Consider the following 17,736-nt stretch of genomic DNA (forward strand, 5'->3'; position numbering starts at 1 on the left):
CCATGACTTTCAGGTTCCTAACCTTAACGACACCTGCACCAGACCTCACTAGACTTTAAGATTGGCAGTAAATCTGGCAACATTGCTTCGATTGTTCCAGCACGAGATATGACCACGATTTTTATTGATGAAAATTCAACATACACAAACACGTGAGGACATAACAGCACTAGTAGGCTACAGAAGACACTATAATGGGGTTGCAAGGAAGAGATAGATACAAAAGTAGTTTTGTGGAGCAATATCAAGATGAAAGGAAAACACATTAATAATTCATCATAGACAAGAACACTTACACTTACCTGACTAGCGTATTCTTATTTTTTGAAGTGCAGATAAAAAAAACACCAAATATACGTCTGTTTTGGCTACTCTATCGCTGGAGAGATTGTCTTCGCAGCTCTTTGGCGCCTCCCTGAGTAAAAAAAAAAACCACTTGTGTCTGTTTTACCATTGGATTATGGGAAAGGAAAAGCAGCAGCTCCTCCCCACGTGTCTGTGTAGACTGGAATCAGCAACATGGCAGCATTATACCCAGATTTCTTACATTGACATATTCAACACAGACAGGCTTGTGCTTTGCTGAAGCCGTTAAGAACAACCAGAGTAGGGGACAAAGAGGCAGGCGTGATCTTTGTGTTACAGGTGAGACGGAATTAATGTATTTTATGTGTAACAGTTATGGGCTTGAGACTTGAGACTTATTTGGCAGCTAGCGAGCTAACTAGATAACTTAGCATTTGAAAAGTTACCTAGTGTTAGGTCATCTTTGTGGAAGAATGACAATTATCACTGATTTTGATGGATGGCTATATTTGTTTTGGGTCAATAAGACGACATGAGATTAGCTAAAGGGAGCCATAACGTAACCATGTTAACGTTACATTATTGGTGCATGGCATTTTCAACCAACTCTGTTACATTAGCTTGTCAATCATCTGGCAAGTAAAACATGTTGTGCTGGTGAAATCAACCAGTTTTTGTTTTTTATATGTGGTCACACATTAAAATAATGCGATGGTGGAAAGGAACTAACTTGTTTAAATAATGTCTTGACTATCGTAAGAAAATGACACGTTCTTGCATCATTTCACCGGAGATCAATACTAAATGCTAACGCTGGATAGCTCGCATATGTTAAGTTAGCAATAGCCAGCACAGCTAGCTTGGTATGTCTGAAGTCACACCATTTAGCGTTATCTCCTGCTGTTTGTGAGGTTTGTAAGTATTTAAACGGACTTTGTATGTGAACAGCTGACATTAGCCACGAATATAGAACAATTGTTTTAAGCGATGTTTTGTACCGTTATAACTTAGCTTAACGTTAGCAGGCATCACTTTCATGGATTGCTCTGTTACTGTCGTTGCTTATTGAACTGGATATTTCATCAAGAAACAGTGAACAATGTCAGCAAGGTAGTTTTATACCATGCTTATAATGAGAGGTCTGACTTTAAAATATAATGTGTCGGAACAAATGTCAGTTGTTTTGGTGCAGTACTGTAGGATGCTGTAGTCATTTATACCCATGAATTCCCAAGATCAATGGAATTTTTAACGTTACAATAATATCAAGGGAAATCGAGATATGAGGCCACCGTTGTTCCTTTGTTTTACGGCAAAATGTTGTATACATTAGTATCAATCACAAAGTGAGTGCCTCAGCATTTCGCTAATCTTAGGTTTGGACTTCAGAGGTCTGTTGCCGAGGTTCCTCCCTGTCCTCTCATCATGGCCAGCGGGGATGACGATGACCCCATCATACAAGAGGTATGCAGGTTTCCTCCCAACTTTACAACAGAAAAGATACACACTTATCTATCAGTACTACAGCCTGCTGTGTCTGTAAATGTGTGCTGTTTAAAAGCTACCAACAGAGGTATGTTCTTCACTAAGAGGTATCACTAAAGGGAAGAGGAGAGAGACTTCTCTGCATAGTCTGTCTGCCTCTCCACCTTCTCCATGTTTGTGTACTGACTGTCCACTAGCCTACTCTTTTACTGCTACACTGTTTACATGCTATATTAGCACATATGCATAACCTCCATCCCTCCCACTGCCTGGATTGTGGCCATACTTAATACTTTATACTTAATACTTGACCAATGGCTGTAACCCTATTACTTCAACTTATTCTTGCACTGATATAGTTTTTTTTTTTATATTACTTTGTTTACATTATTCTCTTATATGTCCATATTTATTTTATGCTGGTCTCCAGACTTTATTCTTGCACTGTAACAGTTGCACTGTTGGACTTACCTATTTGCACCATCACCATGACACTCACTCTCATAGAGCACCTTACCATGCATACAGAATTACAGGCTCAGTCCCTGTCCTGTCACTGCAAGCGCCTCATGCTTGATCATCCTTAAGCACACTATGTGCATATTTGATTTAGTTTATTTAGTATATTTATTAGTGTATTTAGTATTTTTTTTTTTTTATCTTCTACTGTATCTATTGTACAGTGGATTTTTTATATGTATATACTTATATTACTTTTTCTACTTTAAGTGCATGTTGTGTGTGATGTCTGTATGCTACTGAGACCTTGAATTTCCCCTTGGGGATCAATAAAGTATCTGTCTACCTATGTTGATGTATCATAAATGGGTGTTTCTGCAACTAGGGTCACTTTGGAAAGGTCAAATGATCTCTTGTTTTTGTGTTCCAGTTTGATGTGTACTTGGCCAAAAGTCTTGCGGATAAGCTGTATCTGTTTCAGGTAAACACTAAATGCTGCACAAATAACACCAATTGTACCCAATTGTCATTTGGATCTATTTAATGTTAAGCTTGTGCATATGATCTCCCCCCCCCCCCCCCCCCTTATCGTTTAGTATCCTGTGCGCCCCTCATCTATGACATATGATGATGCAACTCATTTATCTGCCAAAATTAAGCCTAAACAACAGAAGGTGAGATGACCATAAAAAGATGTCATGTGTGCCAGGCCTAAAATACAATATGCATTCAGCTGTAAGTAGTAAGGCCACCAAAGCCTAGTTGTGACTTTCTCACATTTGCATGCACAGGTAGAGCTTGAGGTCGCCATGGACACTATGAGCCCAAACTACTGCCGCAGTAAAGGGGAGCAGATCGCTCTCAATGTTGATGGCACTACTTGTGAAGAGTCTAGCCTGTATTCTGTGTGAGTGTTGGATGGTACTGTAGCTGCATTGCAGTGCTGCTGCCTTTGTGTTATCTATGTACAGCAAAGATACATATTGGTCTTTTACACACAAGCTTCAGATATGATTTGTTTTTATTTGGTATTATCCAGAGTGACTCATTTCTTGTTTTTCAAACAGAAAAATGATGGATAAACAGACCTTAACTTCTATTCAAGCAACCACTGACACATCTCGCTATGCAGCTGCCATTTTCCGCAAAGGTAAATTATGTTTTCATAACTGCTGTATATTTATACCCATATTTATATTCTTTATAATGTCTGGTCAGATATGATCTGTTAACATTTTGAGCACTTTAATACCTGAATATCTCCCCTTACAAACCTGTTCTACAAAATTATGACAATTTGACATCACTTATTTCTATCCCATTGTGTGTTGAGACAGTGGCCACTTTGTGTATTATTTTTGCATCAAACACTCATCCGTAAGTGGTAAAGCAAACACTTCCTGACTGTTTGTTTATTTTTGTTTCATGTTTCCAGGTGAGTTCCACCTCACGCCTCTGCAGGGCATTCTCCAGATGAGGCCCAGCTTCTCCTACCTGGACAAAGCCGACACGAAACATCGCGAAAGGGAGGCGGCCAACGAAGGTAGGACCAGCTTCATTCATTATGCTCAGAATCTGAATCTAAATTTGGATGCGTCTACTTGGGTGATCTGATCACGATTATGTTCTAATTGTAAACAATCACCAAGACACATTGTGATCTGATCACTCAAACCACTTGCTGACGTGGTTGCTGAGTTGAGGAGACACATTTGACCACATATCTTTTGTTGCGTAAACACTAATGCGTTCTGATGCATCTTGACAATGGGAGTTCTAATGACCGTTTTGTTGGTAGTAACGGAATCTGAACACAAGTGGTCTGCAACGTTTCTAGCTGTACTCCTTGAATACATGTGTAAACCGCAATTTGTCTCGGCTGACCACTTGTGATCGGAGCCCTCAAGACGCATTTCTAAAAACAAATGTAAACAGGCCCCATGTCTTTATGTGAACTCAAATTTACACAATGTCATGGCTTAGACTCTCCAGTCAGTGAAGATTTAAATGTGTGTGGTGGTGGTTGTTGTGTGCGCGTGTGTGGTGGTTGTTGTGTGCGCGTGTGTGTGGTGGTTGTTGTTTGCGCGTGTGTGGTGGTTGTTGTTTGCGTGTGTGTGGTGGTTGTTGTGTGCGCGTGTGTGGTGGTTGTTGTGTGCGCGTGTGTGGTGGTTGTTGTGTGCGCGTGTGTGGTGGTTGTTGTGTGCGTGTGTGTGGTGGTTGTTGTGTGTGTGTGTGTGGTGGTTGTTGTTTGCGCGTGTGTGGTGGTTGTTGTGTGTGCGTGTGTGGTGGTGGTTATGTGCGCGTGTGTGGTGGTTGTTGTGTGCGCGTGTGTGGTGGTTGTTGTGTGCGCGTGTGTGGTGGTTGTTGTGTGCGTGTGTGTGGTGGTTGTTGTGTGTGTGTGTGTGTGTGTGGTGGTTGTTGTGCGCGCGTGTGTGGTGGTTGTTGTGTGCGCGTGTGGTGGTTGTTGTGTGTGTGTGTGTGTGGTGGTTGTTGTGTGCGCGTGTGTGTGGTGGTTGTTGTGTGTGTGTGTGTGGTGGTTGTTGTGTGCGCGTGTGTGTGGTGGTTGTTGTGTGCGCGTGTGTGTGGTGGTTGTTGTGTGTGTGTGTGTGGTGGTTGTTGTGTGCGCGTGTGTGGTGGTTGTTGTGTGCGCGTGTGTGGTGGTTGTTGTGTGTGTGTGTGTGGTGGTTGTTGTGTGCGCTAAATCTGTTGCTGTTTCCACATAGCCGGTGGTGACTCCTCTCAGGATGAGGCCGAGGAGGATACCAAGCAAGTCACTGTAAGTTGCACTCAGTCATTTGTTTAATTTCTCATGCAAATGTCATGCAGAGATTAACCTGTGACTTCCCTGTACTCCCTGCAGGTGAGGTTTTCTCGGCCGGAGTCCGAGCAGGCCCGTCAGCGGCGTGTCCAGTCCTACGAGTTCTTACAGAAGAAGCAAGCAGAGGAACCCTGGGCACATCTACACTACCATGGCATAAAGGTACATCGCCCAGAACTAGCCTTAGATCGGTTATGCCAGGTCTTGCTGCATATAGTGATTGTCCCCCAGGTAGTTCTCTGGAAATGGCAGTTTGGTGTTCTAAACTAAGCTGGTTGGTGTGACTAGAGCTAACAGCACATCTTCACATAGCTGTCAGTGATCTGTTTGATGGTCTCAAGATGCTTATCAGATTATACTGTTTTTGTTGACAGATTATCCTCTCAAAGCTAGTTTTAACAATGAAGTGTTTTGGCAAAGGGTGTTTATGCTATTGAGTTGATGATTTGTTCAACACTGAGAGCATTCAATCAGTAAAGGTGTGTCCATTGCCAGTGACTTGGTCAGTGAGGGACACTGGTGTTTTTGCGATTTGGGCTTCAGGTTTTTTGCTGTCAGGCATACATTTTCTAGAGACCATATATGACATTATTTCTGGCACATAGTCTCACTTCTCAGAGGTGGATGCAGCTTTGTATTTTTGAGTGTGTTTGTTTGTTTGCTTGTAGTGTAAAGATCTCTACTACCTCTTGCCCTGTTGTGTAGGATGGACGCTCTGAGCATGAGCGGCAGTACCTGTTCTGCCAGAACATGGGCGCTACGGAGAGCACTGAGCTGGTCAAGACACCCAGGTGAGTTCAGTTAGTGGACTAACTACTTTGTGTACATATTTATTAGCACATCATCCATGCTAGCACCAACCAACGCTCATGAGTAGGTATGTTAAAACAAAGCTTATGTGGGTGAAATATTTAACACATATTCTGCTGTATTAAATGTTAAAATAATTCCTAAATTCAATGGCCTTGTTTGTTTTAAACGACTGTCCATTACCTTGCAGCGAGTACCTGGCCATGCTCATGCCTCCAGTAACAGAGGAGAAGATGTGAGTATGAGTTTCCAACTCCTTGACCTCTTTGTCCTTCATATTTTTTCCATTTTAACATTACAGCGATCTGTCATGTTTGTTAACAAGGGAAGATATAGAGGAATAGTGATGACACTGCTCAATCTGAGCCGTCGTTTTTTTTTTTGTGCCTGTGCGAGCTGGAGCCAGTTGAGCATCACTAAAGGCCTTCGCATATAGGCGCCGGCATGAGTACGACCCACTCCACTTTTGACGTTTGATTACGTTAGGCTCCGTTGTTTTTGATGCAATTCTGCACACCAGCATCCAACTCGGTTGTCTCCGCCGTGTAGATTTGTTGTAATAGATTAGATTACAGTTCAGTTCTGTTTTTGTCAGAGCCACTCAGTAGAATCCACTGTTTATCAAATGTTTGTCGGTTAAAAATGTAGGCGCTAGTGTGCATGGGCAAGTGACAAAGTGTCGGTGGCTATATGCGGTGTGCTTCAGGTTTCAGTGGCTGGGTAAATGCTGTTCGGACTACTGTTGATGTAACGTGAGCCTTTGTCCTGTCTGTGTTGTGACGTTGCAGTGTGAGGCCCAGTGGTCCGAGCAACGTGCTCTCCATGGCTCAGTTGCGCACGCTGCCCCTCGGTGACCAGGTCAAGACCCTCATGAAGAATGGTGAGCAAGCCACTGTGTCCTCAGATGCAAGCCCCTGAAGTGTTCTTGCTGGTTTTAATATGGCAATTGTACAAGGAAATGACTTGTTTGTCAGCAGTAGTAGCATATCAGATTGCTAGATTTTTTTTTTCTTCTTTTTTTTTTTTTTGTTCAGAGGTTTTTTTTTGTCAGCACAGTTTTGAAAGTGATGAAATTATGGATTTTTGAAACAATATCAGGTGTTTGGCAAGGAGACAAAGTAGTATCATTTTGATGGAATGCCACTGTGTTTGTTATGAGGTACTGTTGTGACATCTAGCCAAAATGATGCTTTTGATGCTCTTGACAGATAAAGGTTTGGTACAAACCCACAATTCTGCTAGTCAAGAAATATTACTACTAGGAACAACTTTTTCAGGAACACTACATGAGACCTATCAGTGTGAATGTGTTCAGCCCTGCCCAACACTTATGTATATAAAATTATCTTTGTCCTCTTTTAAGGTGTTTTTTTTTAGTTCTGTACTCCAGAGTAAATACTTGTGTTCTGCCTTTTTTCTTGACCCTTGTGATTCTAAATACTGATAGTACTGATGGTCACACACACACACACACACACACACACACACACACACACACACACACACACACACACCACTTTCAAAATGCCAGCTCAGTAATTATCTAATTTCTGTCTTTCCTCTGTGGTGCCACAGTGAAGGTGATGCCATTTGCCAACCTTATGGGCCTGCTCGCTCCCGGCACAGACTCCACGGCAGTACTGCGCTGTATCCAGCAGGTGGCGATGCTGGTACAGGGCAACTGGGTTGTCAAGAGGTGAGAACCACTCTCTTACAGCGCCATTGCACTCAGTTACTTGTACAATTAGTTTCCAAAGACTATGAATGTGGCTCTTAGCATATTTTATTGAAATGGTCAGTGGTTGATGACATGTTTCCCATAGCATCTCATTATAGTTGTACACACCAAAGGGATCTATGACTCTCTCGACAAAAACAAAAATTACAAAATGATTGTAAACCTGAAAAAAATTATTTTATTGGAATGCAGTTCTCTGCAAGCTACAATATTATTGGAATGTTGACTCTATCAGAACCTTATAGTGGTGTGTATATGGGCTTTTCTGTGCAGTGACGTGCTCTACCCAAAGAGCAGCTGCAGTCCCCACAGTGGTGTGCCTGCTGAGGTGCTTTGCCGGGGCAGGGACTTTGTGGTGAGTTGAGTCCTCATCTCCCCGACGCTGGGGAAGTTCTCTCATAATAACCCTGTGGTGAAGCATGTTGCTCATCTGTGCCACTGTCACTTGTTCACCCCCCCCCCCCCCCCGCTGTTTTCCCTTTTAGATGTGGAGGTTCACTCAGGAGCGCTCCATCATGAGGAAGGAGGTGGCTGCCGTCATTAAGGTACTGATGAACGCACTGCTGTACTGGGCACTGTTCTGCCGCTGTAACACCAGAGGGCACTGTGAAGCAAGGAATTGTTTCAGCTTGAGGCTACAAGAAACATAGTCAGAACGATGGACGAATATGATTTAAGTGGCAGAAATTCATTCACTGTGTATTTTATGTATGTTATGATTTTGCTGTTCAATGAACAAAGAATGACCTGTAGACAAATTGTACATGGACTCTCATGAGCTCATGACCACAGTAATGATATGGACCAGTGGATATAGGCAGCCCAGACCATGCAGCATTGTTTCATCTGTACTCTTGCTAAGGGCATATGGCATGGTGGCTATTTGTGTGGCTCTGTGTTTATGAAATGAAATGCCACCCTCGTCCAGCTCCCCCCAGAGGACGTCAAGGACTTCCTGGAGCAGATGGCTGCCCCCCGGGTCAACCGCGGCTGGGAGTTTGTGTTGCCCAGCGATCGCGAATTCGTCAAGAAGCACCCAGACGTCGCACAGAGGCAGAATATGCTGTGGTTGGGCATCCAGGCCAAGTAAGACAACAGACCGTTAGAATAGAGACCCACTCATCCTCACCTAACCAGAGTGGGTAAAGGTTATGTTTTGCATCGAGTTTTTCGGTTCAGTCGCTGAACTGTTTGTGTTTGCCACAGGTTGGAGAAGGTGTTCAATTTCTCCAAGGAGGACTTTGCACCGAAGAAAGATTCTCAAGCAGGTCTGTGTTTAGCCCAGGATAGGGCAAGTTGTTCTCTGTCTGTATTGCCTCCTCCATGCTTATCATGATAAGTCTGCCATTAACATCTGAGCGGAAGTCTTTGTTGATGGAGAACAGAAGGTCTTTTTGACGGTGATGTAATTATCAGTGGTGCACTTTTGCCCTGCTGGTTGTCCTATTATAACTGGACTTTGATACCACTTTGATGATCTCGGTGATTTGTCTGATGTCACAATAGGGGATTCTTGAATCAATCTGCAGTCTGTATACATTTATTGGAAGCTCCAAGAGGCGGTGCCTAAAACCCCCCTTAGATGTTCTATAATCACTGTAACCTACAGACACGATCTGGCAAGATTTTATAAAATAAAGGCACAGCAATGAGAAATGTAATGATTTTATTCATAGATAATCATTCTTCTGCCAAGAAATATATTTCCTCTATTAGAATGGTTGCCAAGCAGTGTTGAGATGCAGCAACTCTAACTTTTGTATCAAGGGCAGTAATGTAGAACGAAATGCGGTTAATGTGTGGGGATGTGCTGGATTATACAACGGCATCGAACGCGATTCAGCCAACTATATTTAAGGACCGGAACTATTCATTTTCGAAATAAATTCACACAATGAGTAATGTAATGTATAGGCAGTTTCTCTGTCATTTGTATGTAAATCTTAAATGGTAGTAACCGGCCTCAAAAGAATGTTAAATCATATCCAGCATTCATGAAGTCCTTTGCCATGGGGATAACCTAGTTGACCTCTTTCAGAAGCGGTTCATGTGAGTGGCGAGCAGCGTCTGAAGTCCGCGCGAGAGGGTGCCCGGGATCACCAGGCCTCGCTGCAGAAGGACCTGGACACTCGTCGTAAAGGCTCCGCCCCGGGCAGCAAAGCCGGTGCCTCCAGCTCCGCGCCGTCCGTCCGTGTCAAGCAGGAGCCCCTCAGTGACTCCGAGGAGCCCATGGACACGTCGGACACCTCCGCCATCCCCAACGGCTCCGTGAACGGTTACCCCGGCTCCCCCGACCCCCAGAACGGCCACGCGGCGCCCGGGCCGGAGCTGCAGGACTTTGTGCGCACCACCTTCCGCCGGCAGTACGTGCTGACGCTCAGCGAGGTCAAGCGGCTTCTCAACCTGCACCTGGCCGCCCTGCCACCCGGACGCTGCTCGTTGGGAACCGTCTCGGACCGCGCGTTGCAGGACGCCATCCTGCTCAACCAGTGCAAACAGATCCTGGTGCCTGTGAGTACGCACCGCTGCTGGGGGGGGGGGGGTGATGTGGACACTACAGGCTTCCGAAGGGTATAACTGGTTAATGTAATGACTTCATGTGTACATGGATGAGGTGCTTAAGAAGGGAATTATGTTAAGGATCAAAATTAGAGGTATAAGCTGAGTTTCAAGCTGTGAAATCCTGGAGGCTTTAGTGCTTCAACCCACTGTGGAGAACAGTGCTGTCAGTCTCCTCACTGTTGAATAAGCTAACTGGCTCAGTTTGTTCAAAAAGCTGCACACACTGTGACCCTCAAAGAAACTGATTAACTGTCCCATGTTTTCCACTGGATGTTGGTTTGAAGCTTAACCTGTTCAACGATTACAAAAACTGAAGAGTTGTGTTGGGGCAGGTAGTTGAGGCCTGTCTGACTTAATTATAGGCAATTAAAAATAGGCAAATCTGATAAAGGGGAACTTAATTATAGGCAATTAAAAATAGGCAAATCTGATAAAGGGGAACTGTGGAGGAGTGGTACCACCACACAAAGTGAGAACTAATATCTTGTGATCACAAATACCACTGACCAGTGGCCTGTTGAAAACGGTCATCAAAGCTATTTTCTCAAAGGCTTTTGAAGACTGGAGACAGCAGTCCATGGCTCACAGTTGGAATTGCAAGGGTATTAATTATGATGGCGTTGAAGGCGATGTTCCAAAAAGTTTGGCAGCCCTTCCTCTCAGGTCCCACTAATCACTTGTGTAGATGTAAAGATATAAATATTTGAAGGCTGTCCGGCAAAACTCCAGTGTGGAATACCCGTCATTGAGTTTATTTTAAGTAACAGATGGTATCACAGGAAGTCTTTGACAATAGGGATCACCAGGCCAGAACAAAGGTCACAGTCCAGCTATGAGGTCATATTTCACTATAATGTGTGTGAAAGAGTTTATGTGTGAGAGAGATGAATGAATGACATCATCAATTCTGACTCCCTCACATGCACCGTGGATATTGAGAAACTTAGACGTCCCTCTTGTTCATCGGTGCCTGCCATAACATGAGCAGCAAGCAGAGACAAGCTCACGCAGTGAAGCATTTTCTCCTGTTTATTTCAGCCATGAGGGCACATTCCTGTTCAGATTCAGCCGCAGAGGCATGTACGTCGATCTCGCACATCATCTCTCTCGGGAAGGCGAAGCCAGCAGGCAGGCCTAGGAGGAGTCATGTTCCACGCTGTGAAACGAAACCACATACATATATCAAGGAATATATCAGTTATCCTTACTCAGTTATTTTGGCACACTAGACTCATTCAGAATAGGTTATTGGACAAATATGAATTTGCTGTTTGACGGCTGGTAAAGCGTACGTATTTGAACGTACGTATGTGTACGTATTTGAATTTGCTTTACAATGGAGTCTCATTTTAAGAGGCTGACGTTGTTGAAATTCCCATCTCCTCAGTCACAGTGCAGTACACGTAATGTACTGAAGAGAAGACAGACGTGTGTCTGCACTATGAGCCTTCACAGTGCATGCTCTCCCTCTCTTTACATAAACAGCCAAGGGTTGGGACACAAAGCCGTGACATCTTAGACTCTGCATTATTTGAAAAGTGGTGGTCTGGGTACAGTGCGTGTTTGTCCTAATCTGGCCAGTGCTGCGTGATTGTTGTGCCTTGAGGTCGTCAGGACTTCTCGGTTACATCCCGCGCGTTCATACGAGCCGTTAACCGTTGACACGGAAGGCCCCTCCTTCTCTTATGTTTGAATTCCAGAATTCTCGGCCGTGCATCGTATTTCAAGGGTTTGGACTCGCGCTGGTGGCAGGTTGTTGCTGCGTGAGTGAGTCAGGAAGGAAGGAAGCTTCTAGAAAGAGCAGCCCACGAAGGAAACGTTTTCAGCAGGAATGCTGCTGGGCAGCTCCACTGTCCATTTCCTTAGCTGAGAACCAGTAAGACACTGATGACCCATTGAATGGCACGTTGGCTCTTAATCCAGTTTTCTTGTGGTGTAAGACCTGGACTAATCCTTTTTTGTCCGTGGGATTGGTGGGGGGGGGGGTGTGAGATGGCCAGTTAGCCCAGGCTTATGTAATCGCTATTAATGGTAGAGCAGAGACAAAGCACATTAGCCTGTAAGGAGAGCAGTCTCCTACAGAGGAGGGGTGGTGTTTTTGCAGTAGCACTCATCGGTAGTTTCACACCTCAGCCCTTTGGCTGGTTGACTGGCTCCCTACTCCTGGGATGGGAGCTATAATTAGAACCTCAAGGTTGTTGTTAGGGAGCAAAGTCTTCTAGAAATTGTAATTATTGTTTTGTGTGTTGGTTTTGAGGAGCAGTGATGAACCCAGTGGCTGTGCCATTATGACTGAATTCGAAACTAAATGAATAATCGCTAAGGTCTCACATTTTTAGAACAGCACAAATTTTGCGTGCAGAAGTGGAGAGTTAGGCCTTCCTAAAGTCGAAGAACATTTCTGTAAATTTGCAACCCTATCTAGAACATGTTATCCAGGCCAAGGCAAACAATGCCAAGATTATTTATTTCCATCCTCAGACAACAATTGACAGGGTTTAAAGTTCTCAGGCACTGTGAACATATCTGATCATGTCAGGCACTGAAATGTTCCTGGTATTAAGCCCTTAATGGAATTGTGTTTTGTTCTTTTGAAAGATTCTAAACTAATCAATTATCTTGTGAAGGTGGAACACGTTAGCCCTGTTGCCCTGTTGGTGTTGTCTTATTTGCCTTACTCAATAACACATTTTAAAATAGTGTCCAGAGACTGTTCTCTATTTTGTCACAATCCTGAAATTTCCTCTGACCCCACGGGAGGAACCTTCTAATTGTCTGAGGAGTAATAAACCCCAAATCTGTCGAGATAATGTATATCATCTAATTTTATCTTTTCGCTCTCTGATTTTCCACTCATTTTTGGTTAATGAGGGTTTTTAATTATTTAAGACCAGGGTAGGAATTTCACGGTGGCCACGACGGCCATGGCCGTCGTAGCCCCTTGCGTTGGCCGTGACGCCCCTTTGAAAATCAGAGGTTTACAGGCCACGGTGGCCTTGGTGCCCCCTTCTTTAAATATTCTGCTTTGCGTCCTACTAATAGCGATATATATTTAGCCTATGGCCTGTCAAAATAATCTTACCATTCACAGCGCAAATGGAGAAGCAACGCAGTGGAGAAAGTGACAGCGCAAGAAAGAAAGTGCGTCCAAATTAACCTATTCTTCTCAGTTGAACTACTCGCGAAGTAGCCTACTCATCACACAGACATCACAAGTATCACATGAAAGAGCTTTTTCTCAGCTTTTAAACGATGTTAGCCGCTAATTGCTGTGGTGAACGGTTCGCGAGAAAAGTAAATAATATCATTCAATTTAATCATAAATTCTACTGAAGGTTTTGCGTCCATCTCCCTACCCATTCATCTCAGTGGAATACTTCACGAACCCTTCGTTTAACATATGACAAACCATATATCAGAATAAACAGCAGACCTTACCGAACAGAAAGGTGTAAAGCGGTCCCCTGTACAGTTAGCCGTTCCAGACTAATCCCGTTTTGAATTTGCAGTAAATTTCAACATACATGGATGTCTCCAAATTTGGGATTTAAGTTTTACACTGTGTTTAAATTGTTCCATATTATTTCATAACGGGCCAAATACAAAATAAATATTACAAATGTCGCCTAGATATCGGTAAATCAGAGGACAGCTGACTATAAGACTTTGTGAAAGTAGCCTTAATGATCACAAAATGCTAAGCATGCATCTAGGCTATTTGAGTTTCTTAAATCTGAGCTGTGCTTAAATTGTTCAATAAATGATTTCATAACAGGCCAAATATAAAATAAATGTTAAATATAGCCTAGATATCTGAAAATATTAGATGATCAGATGATTTACAGTTAAATGTAATGTCATGTTTTATGTTTTTGTAATGTTTCATACAGTGATGCAGGTCTACTGCAGTGAATACAACTTTGATCATTTTTATAGCATACTACTGTATAGTTAACTTTGGCCTTGGTGCCCTGACATGTGACCTTTGTGCCCCCCACCAAATATGCCCAACTGAAGGCCAAGTGGCCTTGCCCCTAAAATGGTGAAATTCAAGCCTGTTTAAGACACTTTCTCTGTCTTGTAGATCGAGAATTTAACTCTGTGCCAAGTTTGCATATGATTCTCTGTGTGTGTGTGTGAGTGTGAGTGTGAGTGTGAGTGTGTGTGTGTGTGTGTGTGTGTGTGTGTGTGTGTGTGTGTGTGTGTGTGTGTGTGTGTGTGTGTGTGTGTGTGTGTGTGTGTGTGTGATTGATTGATTGATTTTTTTTGTCTGTTTCTTCGGCAGTTCCCCCCTCAGATCAGAGCTGCTTCAGATGAGCAGAAGGTGTTTGCCTTGTGGGAGTCCGGAGAAACCTTTGACAGGGTAAAACCCACAGTTAATAAAAAAAAAAACCTCTCTAAAAACATCACATTTTATGAGAAGAATACAGTAGTGTTGGCACATTTTTGTCAGCACAATGTAGAATCAATGCCAGAGTAGCATTTGTGATATTTTTATAGCTTCATATCTTCAGGCCACTTCATTTCTGGATATGCCTACTAGAGGTTGACTGATATGGGTTTTTCTATGGCCGATGCCAATGCCGATATTTAGAAATCTGGGTCAGCTGATGGCCGATATATCCTGCCGATTTATTTTTGGCCGATATTTGCCTGTTTTCTCCCCTCTATTTAATTGGCAGTTCAGCTGAGTTTTGGGTTGGGTTGCTTATTAAATCTTGACTGAAATATCAGGGTTATCAAAGGAGGACATTTAATCTTATTTTAAAGTAGTACTACTTGTACTGCTGTTTTAAGTGTTATTTGAAGATGTATATCTTTTCTTCTTCAGTACCGGCAGATCCTCTTTGAACTGTTCATGAAGAATTATCGGGTCAGGAGAAACCTGGTGCAGAGTCGTCTCACTCAGGAACTGGGCGACAACGTCACCAAATCTGACGTGGACCGGCTACTCAAGGTGACCCTCCACAATGCACACTGTGACGCAGACCTTATATGCATGGCCACAACCCCCCCGCCCCCCAATACCCCTCAACAGACACAGACACAGACACACACAATATCTGTGAAGGGCATAGAAGAAGACTATTTGCATATGTAAGTAAGCTGAGAGCCTAGATGCCCAGTTCAGTGTGCATTTGATGGGATGTTGGGACTTGTTGAGTATTATTTTATAATGTTTTTTTGCTGTGTGCTGTGGGATCTGTGTTAAATTGTTTAACTGTGTTAAAATGCACCTCTCTGCAGGACTGCTGCGTCAGCCAGGGAGGCATGTGGTATCTAAAGGGAACCATGTTGTCGTGACGATAAGAGGAGGTGGTGCACAGGCGGGTCCCCCCCCCCCCTCCTCCCCCAGAGCCTGGTGAGAGCAGCCTCTGCCCAGGGAGGCAAAAGCAGACCGTGCACGAACCAATCACTGCCCTCCTGCAGTCTCTGGACAAGCCTGTGATTGGGTGATCGAAGTGGTCCATCACTTTTTCTTGCTCCCGGACATGTGCTTTTGTTAACGCAGCCAAACACGTAGCCGGGGTCAGACACAAGATGCTGTGAGTCCGAGCTAAAACCCCCGACACCTCGCTTTCTTCACGTCAAATAAAAGGGCTGGAGCGCTGGAGTCACACACACGTACATGAGGAGAATGGACTGGTGGCAGTTTGAGCAGTTGGTTTGAATGACTAAGTGATCCTGTACTTTTCTTTACTTCAGTTTCAACATTTGTTTTCATTTTAAGTTAAATATAGAATAGTGTTCTATTAATAAAAAAACACAGTGCAGTTATTCAAGGTTAATCTGAATTTGTGGCCTTCTGCAAGTGAAAAGTCACATTTCATAAATCACGTTTGCTTTTGTATGGGCCTTATGTAGGAACTATGTTCTTTTTTTTTTTGTCCCTTAAATTGGTTTTTATCGACCCTTGGATTGCAGTGTGCATGAGTTTGAGGAGCTGGTTACCTCACAGTTGTATTCATTTTGTTGAACTCTTCATGATGACTTATGCAAAGAGTAATACCATGCAGAGTGGGAAAAGCATGGAAGAATAAGCTGAACTTTGCCCATGAGCTTGTGCTAATAAATAATAAAAATACAAGATGTGAACGAATTGAAAGCACTTGATAGAAACTGGAAACAACAATCTGGTTTCCCAAGCACATATCTCAGACCGGTGTTTACACAGACCCCTAGTACTCTTGGAAATTGTCAAACCAAAGTCCCTCAGACAAGGATGGGGGCTGTCCTCCTCTAAGGCTCTTGGATATGCTGTAGGCAAAACAGATGGGTCTCCAGCATTACACTGCAGGCTGTAGGGGAACTCTTAAGTTCATGATCCTACTAATCAGGAATCTGAAGGAAGGGGATTGGAGTGGTTGTGCCATTATTGAATGTACTTTGGGAAGGATGTTTAGTTTACTTAAAATCAAAATATAAGACACTTGAAGAAAGTTGAATCTTTACTGAAATGATTGGCACATTGTTTGGAAACGTTTGTTATCTCAATAGGATCGAGAGTATGTTGCCGGTAAACTTCTAGATGCTGCTTTTCATTAGAGCCCCTTTTTCTTATAAATTGGTTGTCTGTCGCCCCCCCCCACCCCAGAATTGATCCTCTTTCTTCAGCTTAAAGGAGTTATTTAAGAGCAGTCTGCTGTCCGCTCTGCCAACAGAAACACAAGCTCACATTTTTCTCCTGTCTCTAGTGCCCGGGAAAGTGCCATAACAGAACCTCAGGTCTTCATTGAGATGTTTCCATAACCGGTTGACTGACCTTAATTTTCTTTTATGGTCTGTGCCACAGCATTTGGGGATTTTTCTTTTTCCTGTCTTACTTGGCCTGTGGTTAACATGTTTATTTCAGTGTCCTGTATAAACAATTAAAATGACCAGAGTGAGTTTAAGGGAAGTGTTTGGCTAACTCACTGAATTTAGAGCTGCTCTTCTGTTGGACTGTGAGGTGTTAAATGCGGCCGCTTAGCCTCAACTCAGTCAAGAGAAAGTGCCTCCTTTGTATTATGGAGAAATATCACCCTCATCAAACCAGTGGATAGTGTTGTCAGAATGAAGAGGCCACCACCACTAAAAACACTCCCCACCATCTTGTTTTGCGGTGGAGAGGACCATTAATGTAGGCACCAAAGACCGAAGTAGCCATTTTAAGAATCATTCCATAACACCTCTCTCTTCAGGATGGTAAGATAATTCTGCTTGCCCTCACATTACCTCTGAAAATTTTCATAAAAAAAGACTTAGAAAACATAGAAATGATTGTCTTCTGCCACTCATTTGTCACCTGGCTCAATAAACACTGTACAAAAGTAAAATCATTTATGGTCTCTCGTGGTTTTGTGGAATTTAGTGAACACTTTCTAGTCAAAGCATCCACAGTGTACTGACAATCACACATTATGAACTACATTAAGAGCATGTCATCGCTGCTCAGCATTTACCTCAACACAAGAGGGCACAGAATGCACAAGCAGGACCTGGTGCATTCATTAATGTCTACGCCTGTTGAATTTGAACAAGGGGGAAACCATTTGCACACGCGAAGGACTTCAGAGAG

The 17,736-nt window shown here is 43.3% G+C and overlaps 1 protein-coding gene across 2 annotated transcripts; it reads left to right on the forward strand.

Moving 5' to 3' along the window:
* The first annotated feature begins 511 nt into the window (after positions 1–511).
* Positions 512–17,495, forward strand: polr3e (polymerase (RNA) III (DNA directed) polypeptide E). Of its 2 annotated transcripts, none has more exons than XM_076298482.1 (21): positions 512–645; positions 1,683–1,770; positions 2,681–2,731; positions 2,847–2,924; positions 3,042–3,157; positions 3,318–3,400; positions 3,686–3,793; positions 4,974–5,026; positions 5,111–5,230; positions 5,774–5,859; positions 6,069–6,113; positions 6,667–6,758; positions 7,454–7,574; positions 7,890–7,971; positions 8,102–8,161; positions 8,545–8,702; positions 8,823–8,884; positions 9,655–10,127; positions 14,464–14,541; positions 15,010–15,135; positions 15,426–17,495. In XM_076298482.1, exons 2-21 carry the CDS (start codon positions 1,732–1,734, stop codon positions 15,480–15,482), a joined length of 2,088 nt encoding a protein of 695 aa, XP_076154597.1. In that variant the 5' UTR covers positions 512–645; positions 1,683–1,731; the 3' UTR covers positions 15,483–17,495. The 2 variants fall into 2 exon arrangements, with proteins under 2 accessions (XP_076154597.1, XP_076154598.1); XM_076298483.1 differs by having other exon boundaries at positions 9,658–10,127.
* The last annotated feature ends 241 nt before the right edge of the window (positions 17,496–17,736 follow it).

The sequence above is a fragment of the Alosa pseudoharengus genome, unplaced genomic scaffold (genome assembly GCF_046254945.1).
Source record: "Alosa pseudoharengus isolate Yale_2024_CS ecotype anadromous, Long Island Sound unplaced genomic scaffold, YU_APseudo_1.1 YU_APseudo_1.1_scf_21, whole genome shotgun sequence".
NCBI lineage: Eukaryota > Metazoa > Chordata > Actinopteri > Clupeiformes > Clupeidae > Alosa > Alosa pseudoharengus.